Genomic DNA, 13,065 nt, shown 5'->3' on the forward strand with positions numbered 1-13,065 from the left:
TAACTCGCTAGTGATGCAGAATGAGGTCTGAACTCAGCAAAGAGGCACCACCTGCTGGATGACTTGACCAATTAACGTGACAACTGGCAGACCTTGACAGTGGGAGTGCAATTATAACAAGACATTGTTTGAATTAAAGCTACGACATTTTTCCATAGCTTTTTCCATAGCTTTCACTTTACATAGGATATTTCATCAAATTCAAATTGTGTACTCTAATCTATCGCTTCCCTTTTATCTGCATTAGAGCTACCCTAACATGCTGGCCTCAATGCAAAATGAATGGGAAAGATATGCACCATTTGATTTAAAATCCAATCTAAATATTTTTGTTTGTGATTGAGGTCAAAACAAATAGAAGTGCATTTTCTTTGGGTATAATTTACATGGATAAACATACTTGAGATTCCACTACACCTATAAGATACTGCCGAACTGCTAAACTATATATTGCTAAAGTAACTGTAGTTCAACAATTTCTGAAGTTCTGACTACAAGGTCAGGTCAGGTCGTAGACCAACCATCCGTCAGATGGCACTGTTATTCGTTTCACGTCATAAACGGCTGGTTGGGCTAGTCAGGTAGGGCGAGTGAAGATGTGTGCAGTGGAACGTCTATTGTTGTACCTGGGTGTGGCGCGTAAGGAACCCTCTAGCGATGACTGTTTGACGTTAATTCAGCCTAATTTCGTAGAAGTATAATTATTCGTCAATGCTTGTAGGCCATTGCCCACCAGTGTAAAATGCTACACATGGTCATCAGAGAAAGTGTTTGTTTCTTCTGTCACAAAATGCCAAAACAATGCACGTCTCTGTCTCAGTAGACTGCGCGTCAAGACTTTGCGTCCTTACGCAGCACGTGAGCAGTATAAAACCGTGCCTGTTGACGTAAACACTCTCTTCCCTGCCTATGCCCTCGAGAGGTGGGCAGTGTAAAATTTCGTGACTCTTTTTCCACGAAGCGAATCCTTAACCATCCGTCAAAATGGTGAGTTGGATAAGTATTTTCGTTTTGGGAATAGTAGTATAGTATAATCATGTGTTCTGCTACTTCAGTCATAACATTAAAGTGTAAAATGTCTGACACTAAGGTGATAGATGGTATGTGGTTACTTGGGCTTTGAACAAAATGGCACCCAAATTGTGTGAACAGACCTTTTTCTGCACAGTAGTGCAGACACCCAAATGGTCCCAACTATGCCAGTTTTCCCCCTGTTTGATGATGCCCCATGCCAGAGGCCACCTTTACCTGTAATGTCCTTTAAAATGAGGTTCTAGCATGAATCTAAGTGTTGGAAGTACCGGTCAGTGGCTTTGAACCCTTAGCGGTCGATTGTCATGTCTTGTACTTCTAGTATTGGTCCCATATCCAGTGACGCAAACGTTAAGAGCTAACGCTGTATTTGTTATGTTTACAAATTGTTTGTCCGAGGTTTGCGTGTTAACTGGCCAAGCGTTCGTTTATTAACTTATGTTCAAATACTGGCGTGTGCAGGATGCCGGCATGTCATAAAAGCTAGCTGTTTGTATACGTGGCCTATTCAGGCTGCGCTGTCAAAGCGTCGTCTCTTGGCAATAATTCATGTCTTATTTTTTTATAACCTTTATTTAACTAGGCAAGTCATTTTAAGAACACATTCTTATTTACAATGACGATCTACCCTTAATGGCTATGCTCTCGAGTTTAAATCTGTTCGGTTTACTATTCAGAAACAGCTGGTGTTTTGTCTATATGACTCGCTATCCCGCTACTTGGTGGTATTAAATGGCAGCCAGGTGTAATAAGCTGACGTTTTTATTTTTCTGCCGATTGCATCGAGGCCTACTTTTGTCTGATCGTTCACCGGTTACGTAGATTTCTAACCTTAGGTATAAACTGGGTCATCGAGCCCTGAATGCTGATTGGCTGACAGCCACGGTATATCAACAGATTGGGTGGGGTACTCAATTGTGATACTTGTGTGAAAGAAAAGATGCCTTATATAAAATTACTAAAGTGAAATTAACCCAATAAAATACTACGAGTCTAAAGGTATCAGATTTTGAATGTGCAGTGGTGGAAGAAATACTCAATTGTCATACTTGAGGGAAAGTAAATGCTATACCAAAATGTGCTTATATTTAGCAAACCAGGGGCACACTCAACACTCATACATAATTTACAAAGGCAGCATTTATGTTTAGTGAGTCCACCAGATCTGAGGCAGTAGGGATGACCAGGGACATAATCTTGATACGTGTGTGAATTTGGCCTTTTTCCTGTACTGCTAAGCATTCAAATTGTGACTAGTACTTTTTGCTGTCAGGTAAAATGTATGGAGTAAAAAGTACATAATTTACTTTAGGAATGTAGTGAAGTTAAAGTAGTCCAAAATATAAATGGTAAAGTACAGATACCCCAAAAAACTACTTAAGTAGTTCTTTAAAGCATTTTTACTTAGGTACTTTACACCACTGTATATCAGACCGAATACCATGGGTATGACTAAACATTTATTTTTACTGGTCTAATTATGTTGGTTACCTCGGGTTTGTGATATGGCCAATATGCCATGGGCTGTGTCCAGGCACTCTGCGTTTTGTCATGCATAACAAACAGCCCATAGCTGTGGTATATTGGCCATATACCACACCACCTCAGGCCTAATTGCTTAATTAACTTAGTAGCGCACTCGAGAGCCTTTTGTGATGGCTAGTTAAATTTTCCACCCGGTGCACCTTGCCAACCTATACACACCATTTACTGCAGTTTACTGTTTTTGGTTGCCTAGCATTGAATGATTTAATGCATGAAGTTGGTCAATAAAGCTCTGTCAGCTAACTGGCAAGTATACTCGTTACTGTCTGCATGCTCAGGCCCCAATGCATCAGCTTTCAGTGCGTCATATCTGTTCTAATGGTACTGCATTCCACGGTTTATAGCCATGCAGAATCAGCCATTCTCATACCTTTTGTTAGACCTCCCTACCTAATGAGTTTATACAATGGGTGGGTCTAATCCTGAATGCTGATTGGTTAAAACCACATTGCAGCCGGTGTCTATTCCACAAGTTACCACCTGCTAAATCAATTACTTTAAAAAGGCCTATTTACTGTTCCATATCAGCCCAGCCAGGCAATTTATAAACATGATCTCCACTATAAAAAGCATCTAGACATTCTCTCATTTCTTTTGGACTAACATTGTTTTCAACCGCGGAAATTTGTATAAACCTGTTTCAATATTCAAATTTGATCTCCAGGTGTCCCATAGTAATGACCGTGTCGGGACGAGACAGGCAGGCAGCGTTTCCCAGCCAGTCGAAATCATGAATCTGCGGTCATCATTTTTATGGAAATATACAACTAAATGTAAAAACATCAAATGAAATTAAGTGCTAGTTTGCACTCTTTCCAGCTTGTTTGAAGTGATTGTTAGCTGTGTTGACTAGCTTTTCTGAACTGATATTGCAGGCGAAAGCCTGAGAGAAATCAAATCAGGAAGTGACTCATGTTTTGAAAGCTCTGCGTCCCTATTGAGCAGTGAATGGGCTATCAACCAGATTCCCCTTTCTACGTATTCCCCAAGGTGTCTACAGCATTTTGACGTAGTTTCGCGCCTTTATGTTGACAAATGAGTGTAAGCGACTACATTGCGTAAGTGTCCGGCTGAGGGCTCTGAGTAATTATTGCGTAATAGACAGAGGTATCTATTTTTCCTCCCGGTCTTACTGAAAATACAGCTGTCCCGGTTGATATGTTATCGAATAGATATTTGACAAACACCTTAAGGATTGATTATAAACAACGTTTGCCATGTTTCTGTCGCTATTATTTATATTTTTCGGCATTGTCGTGACCGCAATTTCCGGTCGAATTCTCAGCCAAACTTGAAGAACAAACAGAGTTATTTCGGCTACAAAAAATAAATATTTTTGAAAAAATGGAACATTTGCTATCTAACTGGGAGTCTCGTGAGTGAAAACATCCGAAGCTCATCAAAGGTAAACAATTTAATTTGATTGCTTTTCTGATTTTTGTGACCAGGTTGCCTGCTGCTAGCTAGGCATAATGCTATGCTAGGCTATCGATAAACTTACACAAATGCTTGTCTTGCTTTGGCTGTAAAGCATAATTTCAAAATCTGAGATGACAAGGTGATTAACAAAAGGCTAAGCTGTGTTTCACTGTATTTCATGAATATGAATATTTTCTAGGAAAGATTTTTTTGTCCGTTGCGCTATGCTAATTACTGTAGTTGATGACAACGCTCCAGGATCCGGGATGGGTAAATTCAAGAGGTTTTAAACATTCATGAAAATACAAGTTTCTTACATCATTTAAAAGCTTAACTTCTTGTTAATCCAGCCGCTTTGTCAGATTTCAAAAAGGCTTTACGGCGAAGGCATACCATGCGATTATCTTAAGACGGCACCCCGCATACAATAGCATTAAACATTTTCCAAACAAGCAGAGGCGTCACAAGTCAGAAATGACGATAAAATAAATCACTTACCTTTGAAGCTCTTCCTGTTTGCAATCCCACGGGTCCCAGCTACATAACAAACGGTCCTTTTGTTTGATAAAGTCCTTTATCCCAAAAAAGTCAGTTTAGTTGGCGCGCTTGACTCAGTAATCCACTGGTTTCCCTTGTTCAAAATGCATACAAATGAATCCTGAAAGTTACCAATAGACTTCGTCCAAACAAGTCAAACAACATTTCTAATCGATCCACAGGTACCCTGATATGTAAATAAACCATCAAATTTAAGACAGAGAATAGTATGTTTATTACCGGAGATAAATAACTAGGTGCGCACTGTCATCCACGCACGCCACAATACTACAGCCAAAATGGGAGCCACTCAGAAAAACTACAAATTCTGGCTCATTTTTCAAAAAACTAACCGGAAACTCTTTCTAAAGACTGACATCTACTGGAAGCCCTAGGAACTGCAATCTGGGAGGTATTCTGTTGATATTCCCATAGACAGCCATTTCAATGAGTGAGCTCAAAAAAATGTATATTTTCCGTATGGATTCTCCTTGGGTTTTCACCTGCCATATCAGTTCTGTTATACTCAGACATTATATTAACAGTTTGGTAACTTTAGAATGTTTTCTATCCAATACTACCAATTATATGCATATCCTAGCTTCTGGGCCTGAGTACCAGGCAGTTTACTTTGGGCACCTCAGTCATCCAAACTTCCAAATACTGCCCCCTAGCCCGACGAAGTTAAGGCAGTTATTCAGTTAAATATTGCATGCCATTTCATTTCATTCAACTCTGTCACAACACAGTACCCACTACAACACCGTGCGCACTACTCGACTACCAGGCCTATTGCGGTAGGCCTGCTGCACGCAGCAGAAACTGAGCATATATTTTCCACAATCCTGTCCAATGATACTCCTCTCTTAGTAGGGTCTGCTCTGATCAACATTTTGGGAGTTGAGACATTAAAAGGGTATTGTTACAAAGGTTAATTTCTCTATTACAGTAAAATACTATTTTGGTGTCCATATGACTGATTTTTATGTTGGATCAATCCTCAAATGTAAATAGTGTGTTGAAACTGCTTGTTAAAGGGGACAAGACAAAATAAACACTCATAAAAACAGAGAGAGAAATGAACCTTTGACTTTTGTGATACAGGCATTTGGAACATTGTGTAAAACTTACATTTGAAATAATTTTATATAGCCCAGCCCTAGGGTGTAGCCATCAAATGTATTAGCAAACTTATTTCATTTCAAACTTCACATTTCCCTAGTATAGTCTACTTGTCGCAATGAGTGGCGTTAGCAAAATGCCTGTGGTAAGTGATCGGTATGGTTGACGTCTAATTTTCAGTTTTATCGTCACAGCTCTACATTAATAATCCTGCCCCCCCCCCCCCCCCCCCCCTCTCTGTAGGTGAACTTTACCGTAGACCAAATCCGTGCCATCATGGACAAGAAGTCCAACATCCGTAACATGTCTGTGATTGCGCACGTCGACCATGGTAAGTCCACCCTGACAGACTCACTAGTGTCGAAGGCTGGTATCATCGCAGGATCCCGTGCTGGAGAGACCCGTTTCACCGACACACGAAAGGACGAACAGGAGCGCTGCATTACCATCAAGTCAACGTGAGTGTCCACCTGGCCGATTGCCTATTAACATTTCTTCTGACTGGGCAGAAGTAGGAGAGGTTTGGGCTGGCAGTTGAGTGGACTAACACTTTCTTCCACTGCAGTGCCATCTCCATGTACTACGAACTCTCTGAGAATGACATGGCCTTCATCAAGCAGTGCAAAGATGGCGTTGGGTTTCTCATCAACCTGATTGACTCTCCAGGCCACGTTGACTTCTCCTCTGAGGTCACAGCCGCTCTCCGTGTCACTGATGGAGCCCTGGTTGTTGTGGACTGCGTGTCAGGTAAGGACGACTTGCGCCCTAGTTATGTCGGACACGATCATGCTTTCATTTCTGTAAAAAATGATGGCATGTTCTATACTTTTTGTGAACAAGTATTTCTTTATTTTCAGACATCTGTCATACAGGATGTCATATTGATGCTAGGTTCCATGATTACGAGGTATATTATAAAAAGGAGTAGGAGTCAGTCAACAAACCAATCCATTTGTTCTCAACATATTCCTAGCTCACTATCTGCTCTTGTCCGTCCCTGCACAGGTGTGTGTGTGCAGACAGAGACCGTGCTCAGGCAGGCCATTGCTGAGCGTATCAAGCCCGTGCTGATGATGAACAAGATGGACCGGGCCTTGCTGGAGCTGCAGCTGGAGCCAGAAGATCTGTTCCAGACCTTCCAGCGCATCGTGGAGAATGTCAACGTGATCATTGCCACTTACGGAGAGGATGAGAGTGGTCCCATGGGCGCTATCATGGTAAGCTACTTATGTTGGCTGTACAATGCCTTGTCAGAAATTGTTGACAATTCACCTGTGAAATTGTGACATTGTTCCAGTTCTGTTTTGCACCTAATGACAAAACTGCTGTTTACATGAATATTGAAAGTGTTTCTCTGGAAATGGAGTTCTAGTTTCATGGCTTGGTATCAACCCTGCCCTAGTAGTAATAACTATTCTCTTACAGATTGACCCGGTCATTGGAACTGTTGGCTTTGGGTCGGGACTCCACGGATGGGCCTTCACCCTGAAGCAGTTTGCTGAAATGTACGTGATGAAGTTTGCTGCCAAGGGTGATGCACAACTAGGACCTGCAGAGCGCTGCAAGAAGGTGGAGGACATGATGAAGAAGCTGTGGGGTGAAAGGTGAGGGACCAGTCACTGTCAACCTTGTAATCATCTGCCACATTTTCCTGAACTAGCTCCTGCCAGATTGCCTGGTACATGTCAAGGCTTGTCAGTTTACAGTGTAGTTAACCTCTCTAGGGGGTGTGGGACGCTACCGCCCCACCTGGCCAACATTCAGTGAAATTGCAATGTGCCAAATTCAAAAACAAATACTCATTATAAAAATGTATGAAACATGCAAGTGTTATACATGGGTTTAAAGATTAACTTCTTGTTAATCCAACCACGGTGTCAGATTTCAAAAAGACTTTACGGCGAAAGCAAACCATGCGATTATCTGAGAACAGCGCCCAGCAGACATAATTACAGTTAGCAGCCAAAAAGAGGAGTAACAAAAGTCAAAATGTAAATGTTGAAATGTATCACTTGTCTTTGATCTTCATATGGTTGCACTCCGAAGACTCCATGTTACATGTTTGTTTTGTTCGATAAAGTCCCTCTTTATATTAAAAAACCTCCGTTTTGTTGGTGTGTTTTGTTCAGTAATACATTGGAACAAAGAGCGGTCACAACAGACAGACGAAAAATCAATAAAGTACCATAAAAGTTCGTAGAAACATGTCAAACGATGTTTAATCAATCCTTGTGTTGTTTTTGTCATGAATAATCGATCATATTTCAACTGGACAAAAGCTTCGTCAATAGAAAAGGCGAAACAAAGGCGCGCTCCCGGTCACACGCTGGACTCGTGTCTATCCAAATCTACCAGTTATATGCATATGCTAGCTTCTGGACCTGACTGGCAGGCAGTTTACTTTGGGCACGCTTTTCATCCAAAATTCAGAATGCTTCCCCCTACCCTAGTGAGGTTAAATGGTGATATTTTTTTCCCCTTCAGGTTTTTCGACCCAGCCACTGGCAAGTTCAGCAAGTCTGCCAACGGACCTGATGGAAAGAAGCTCCCCCGTACCTTCTCTCAGCTCGTCCTAGACCCCATCTTCAAGGTGAGTGGAGACATGACTTTAACAATGTTTAGCATTAGGCCAGGTGAGAGGGGATACATACTAGCCATGTACCGATAAGATCAGACCAGGAAAGTGCATTTCGTATTGTGCCTTTTAGCGCTTCATGCCTATGAATGATGACTTAATACATTCTTCACTTTGACCTGATTGTCCAGTGATGTTAAACTGCAGTCTGACGCATGGCAAAGGCAATTCTATAGTTACCTCTCCCCATATGAGCCATCTGTATTTTATTGTATGGTCCACCCATTTTACGTTTAACTGCTGTTTCTGCTATAGGTGTTTGACGCCATCATGAACTTCAAGAAGGAGGAGACGGCCAAGTTGATAGAGAAGCTGGACATCAAGCTGGACAATGAGGACAAGGAGAAGGAGGGCAAGCCCTTGCTGAAGGCTGTGATGCGTCGCTGGCTGCCAGCCGGAGAGGCCCTGCTCCAGATGATCACCATCCACCTGCCCTCCCCCGTCACGGCCCAGAAGTACCGTTGTGAGTTGCTCTATGAAGGACCTGGTGACGATGAAGCTGCCATGGGTAAGACTACAACCGCTCTTCTTTCCTTCATCTGCACTCATCTGGAAACATGGATAGTACCATATACCGGTCTGTTAACCCAACTGTCTCCTCTAAGGTATCAAGAACTGTGACCCCAAGGCTCCCTTGATGATGTACATCTCCAAGATGGTGCCCACCACCGACAAGGGTCGCTTCTACGCCTTTGGCCGAGTCTTCTCTGGCTGCGTGTCTTCCGGCCAAAAGGTGCGCATTATGGGACCAAACTTCACCCCTGGAAAGAAAGAGGACCTCTACCTTAAACCAATTCAGAGGTTGGTACTCTGGAACGCTGCACTTCTAATGGCCATACTTTGTAATTTGTCTCTCGCAATCCATGAAAACCATGTAAATCTGTGATCATCCAGTAAGCACATGCATGGGAGTAGCACATTTTAAATGCTGATAAGCTCTTGCCCAGTATTGAACAGTTGACTGACTCTCCCCTGTTCCTCATTAGGACCATTCTGATGATGGGACGTTACATTGAGCCCATCGAGGATGTGCCATGCGGGAACATTGTTGGTCTGGTTGGAGTAGACCAGTACCTGGTGAAGACCGGGACCATCACTACCTTCGAGCAGGCCCACAACATGAGGGTGATGAAGTTCAGCGTCAGCCCTGTGGTGAGAGTGGCTGTGGAGGCCAAGAACCCTGCTGACCTACCTAAGCTGGTGGAGGGCCTGAAGCGTCTAGCCAAGTCTGACCCCATGGTGCAGTGTATCATCGAGGAGTCTGGAGAGCACATTATCGCTGGAGCCGGTGAGCTGCATCTGGAGATCTGCCTCAAGGATCTGGAGGAGGACCATGCCTGCATTCCACTGAAGGTACACTAGTCCTCCATGCCTTGTTACATGTAGGGCTTTCACATGATCCCTTCTAAACTCAGCAAAAAAAGAAATGTCCCTTTTCAGGACCCTGTCTTTCAAAGATAATTTTTAAATTACAAAATAACGTCACAGATCTTCATTGTAAAGGGGTTAAACACTTTCCCATGCTTGTTCAACGAACCATAAACATTTAATGAACATGCAACTGTGGAACGGTCGTTTAGACACTACCAGCTTAGACGGTAGGCAATTAAGGTCACAGTTAGGAAAACTTAGGACACTAAAGAGGCCTTTCTACTGACCCAGGGTCCCTGCTCATCTGCATGAACATGCCTTAGCCTTGCTGCAAGGAGGCATGAGGACTGCAGATGTGGCCAGGGCAATAAATTGCAATGTCTGTACTGCGAGAGCCTAAGACAGCGCTACAGGGAGACGGGATGGACAGCTGATCGTCCTCGCAGTGGCAGACATGTAACAACACCTGCATAGGATCGGTACATCTGAACATCATACCTGCGGGACAGGTACAGGATGGCAACAACTGCCCGAGTTACACCAGGAACGCACAATCGCTCCATCAGTGCTCAGACTGTCCGCAATAGGCTGAGAGAGGCTGGACTGGGGGCTTGTAAGGCAGGTCCTAACCAGACGTCGCCTATGGGCACAAACCCACCGTCGCTGGACCAGACAGGTCTGGCCAAAAAGTGCTCTTCACTGACGAGTCGCGGTTTTGTCTCACCAGGCATGATGATCGGATTCATGTTTATCGTCGAAGGAATGAGCGTTACACCGAGGCCTGTACTCTGGAGCGGGATCGATTTGGAGGTGGAGGGTCCGTCATGGTCTGGGGCAGTGTGTCACATCATTGGACTGAGCTTGTTGTCATTGCAGGCAATCTCAACACTGTGCATTACAGGGAAGACTACCTCCTCCCTCATGTGGTACCCTTCCTGCAGGCTCATCCTGACATGACCCTCCAGCATGACAATGCCACCAGCCATACTGCTTGTTCTGTGCGTGATTTCCTGCAATGCAGAAATGTCAGTGTTCTGCCATGGCCAGCGACGAGCCCGGATCTCAATCCCATTGAGCACGTCTGGGACCTGTTGGATCCGAGGGTGAGGGCTAGGGCCATTCCCCCCCAGAAATGTCCAGGAACTTGCAGGTGCCTTGGTGGAAGAGTGGGGTAACATCTCACAGCAAGAACTGGCAAATCTGGTGCAGTCCATGAGGAGGAGATGCACTGCAGTACTTAATGCAGCTGGTGGCCACACCAGATACTGACTGTTTTGACTTGATTATTCCATTTATGTTAGTCACATGTCTGTGGAACTTGTTCAGTTTGTCAGTTGTTGAATCTTATATTCATACAAATATTTACACGTTTGCTGAAAATAAACGCTGTTGACAGTGAGAGGGCGTTTCTTTTTTTGCTGAGTTTACAATGGTGTTACGTTACGGCAGTGTTATCCTACTGATGTATTTAATAATTAAACACCCCCTCCACTCTCCCACATAGAAATCCGACCCGGTGGTTTCCTACAGGGAGACTGTGTCTGAGGAGTCTGACCAGATGTGCCTGTCCAAGTCCCCCAACAAACACAACCGTCTGTACATGAAAGCCCGTCCCTTCCCCGACGGCCTGGCTGAGGACATCGAAAAGGGTGACGTCAGTGCCAGACAGGAACTGAAGGTCCGTGCCCGTTTCCTGGCCGACAAGTACGAGTGGGATGTGTCTGAGGCCCGTAAGATCTGGTGCTTCGGCCCCGACGGTACCGGCCCCAACCTGCTGATGGACGTGACCAAGGGAGTCCAGTACCTGAACGAGATCAAGGACAGTGTGGTGGCTGGCTTCCAGTGGGCTGTCAAGGAGGTAAGCACAATTCTGTGTTGGGGAATACGCCAAGGGTAGTTTTCTGAGAATGTAGATTTGTCACGCAAACTGAAGTGCTTGTATCAATACCTTAAACATTACTATTTTGTTTCCAGGGTGCCCTGTGCGAGGAGAATATGCGTGCTGTCCGCTTTGACGTCCACGATGTGACCCTCCACACAGATGCTATCCACCGGGGTGGTGGTCAGATCATTCCCACAGCCCGCAGAGTGCTGTATGCATGCCAGCTTACAGCTCAGCCAAGACTCATGGAGCCTGTCTACCTGGTGGAGATTCAGGTATGCCTACAATTGACATTTAAAATGTTTCATTAAATGTTTGGTTTCAACAAGGACTGTCTGATGTGAAATCATGCACCACACTGAACAAGTGATGGCTAAATCCATAAAATATGATACTTGACTAGAAATGAGCTCATCTCCAGGATAATGTAAGTTGACTAGAAAAATGCTACAACCTTGAACAGCATAGCTTTCTTGGACAGGTTGGCGTTAACCATCAAATTCAATGGTGTTAACCTTGTTTCCCCCTCTCCCTGCAGTGTCCTGAGCAGGTGGTGGGAGGCATCTATGGTGTGCTGAACAGGAAGCGCGGTCACGTTTTCGAGGAGTCCCAGGTCATGGGGACCCCCATGTTCATCGTCAAGGCTTACCTGCCTGTCAACGAGTCCTTCGGTGAGTGACCCACCAAGTGCAGTCCACTTTTCCCTTATCTGATATGCATTTCTCAGGGAATTGTCTAGCCCTGATTTGTAGTAAATGTGTATTGTATAAAACAAATTGATATATGCTAATACCTGTGTTCCTTCTCAAGGTTTCACAGCAGACCTGCGTTCCAACACCGGTGGCCAGGCCTTCCCCCAGTGTGTGTTTGACCACTGGCAGATCCTCCAGGGAGATCCCCAGGACGCATCCACCAAGATATCCCAGATTGTGGCTGACACACGTAAACGCAAGGGGCTCAAGGAGGGAATTCCTGCATTGGATAACTACCTGGACAAATTGTAAAAGGCTACCCTCTCATTCCCCCCCCACCCCAACACTGAGACCAGAACTGTACAGATCACCATGGGCACAAACATTTTCCATAAGGAAAGCAAAGACCTTATCAAGAGAAACAATTAGGAAGAATTGTAAACATAAATTAAATAAAAATGGAAAATATAAACTGGTTCGACATTCTTTGGAGAGGGTGGTAGGACCGGAAATTTGTGTGAGGACTGTCGTTGCGATTACCGGTAACAGGTGGATCAATATATACACATTTCATACACTTGAGTATACAAAACATGAAGAACACCCACTCTTTCCATGACTCTGACCAGGTGAAAACTATGATCCCTTATTGATGTCACTTAATAATCGACTTCAATTTGGGCTCCCGAGTGGCGCAGCGGTCTAAGGCACTGCATCTCAGTGCTAGAGGTGTGAATACAGACCCTGGTTCCATTCCAGGCTGTATCACAACCGGCCGTGATTGGGAGTCCCATAGGGCTGTGCACAATTTGCCAGGGTAGGCCGTCATT

The 13,065-nt window shown here is 44.2% G+C and overlaps 1 protein-coding gene and 1 non-coding gene across 3 annotated transcripts; both read left to right on the forward strand.

Moving 5' to 3' along the window:
* Positions 1–849: 849 nt before the first annotated feature.
* On the forward strand, positions 850–12,707 carry LOC110521428 (elongation factor 2). 2 transcript variants are annotated; one of them, XM_021598960.2, is made up of 13 exons: positions 850–987; positions 5,899–6,113; positions 6,221–6,402; positions 6,661–6,872; positions 7,081–7,259; positions 8,140–8,245; positions 8,546–8,798; positions 8,896–9,091; positions 9,277–9,643; positions 11,166–11,519; positions 11,636–11,818; positions 12,082–12,214; positions 12,354–12,707. In XM_021598960.2, the coding sequence occupies exons 1-13, from the start codon at positions 985–987 to the stop codon at positions 12,545–12,547; spliced, it is 2,577 nt and encodes an 858-aa protein (XP_021454635.1). In that variant the 5' UTR covers positions 850–984; the 3' UTR covers positions 12,548–12,707. The 2 variants fall into 2 exon arrangements, with proteins under 2 accessions (XP_021454635.1, XP_021454636.1); XM_021598961.2 differs by lacking the exons at positions 850–987; positions 5,899–6,113 and adding an exon at positions 6,513–6,562.
* On the forward strand, positions 8,376–8,444 carry LOC118945928. Its single transcript, XR_005041081.1, has one exon. It is a non-coding gene; the product is annotated as a small nucleolar RNA SNORD37 (small nucleolar RNA).
* Positions 12,708–13,065: the final 358 nt, after the last annotated feature.

This window comes from Oncorhynchus mykiss, chromosome 30, assembly GCF_013265735.2.
Source record: "Oncorhynchus mykiss isolate Arlee chromosome 30, USDA_OmykA_1.1, whole genome shotgun sequence".
NCBI classification, from domain to species: Eukaryota; Metazoa; Chordata; class Actinopteri; order Salmoniformes; family Salmonidae; genus Oncorhynchus; species Oncorhynchus mykiss.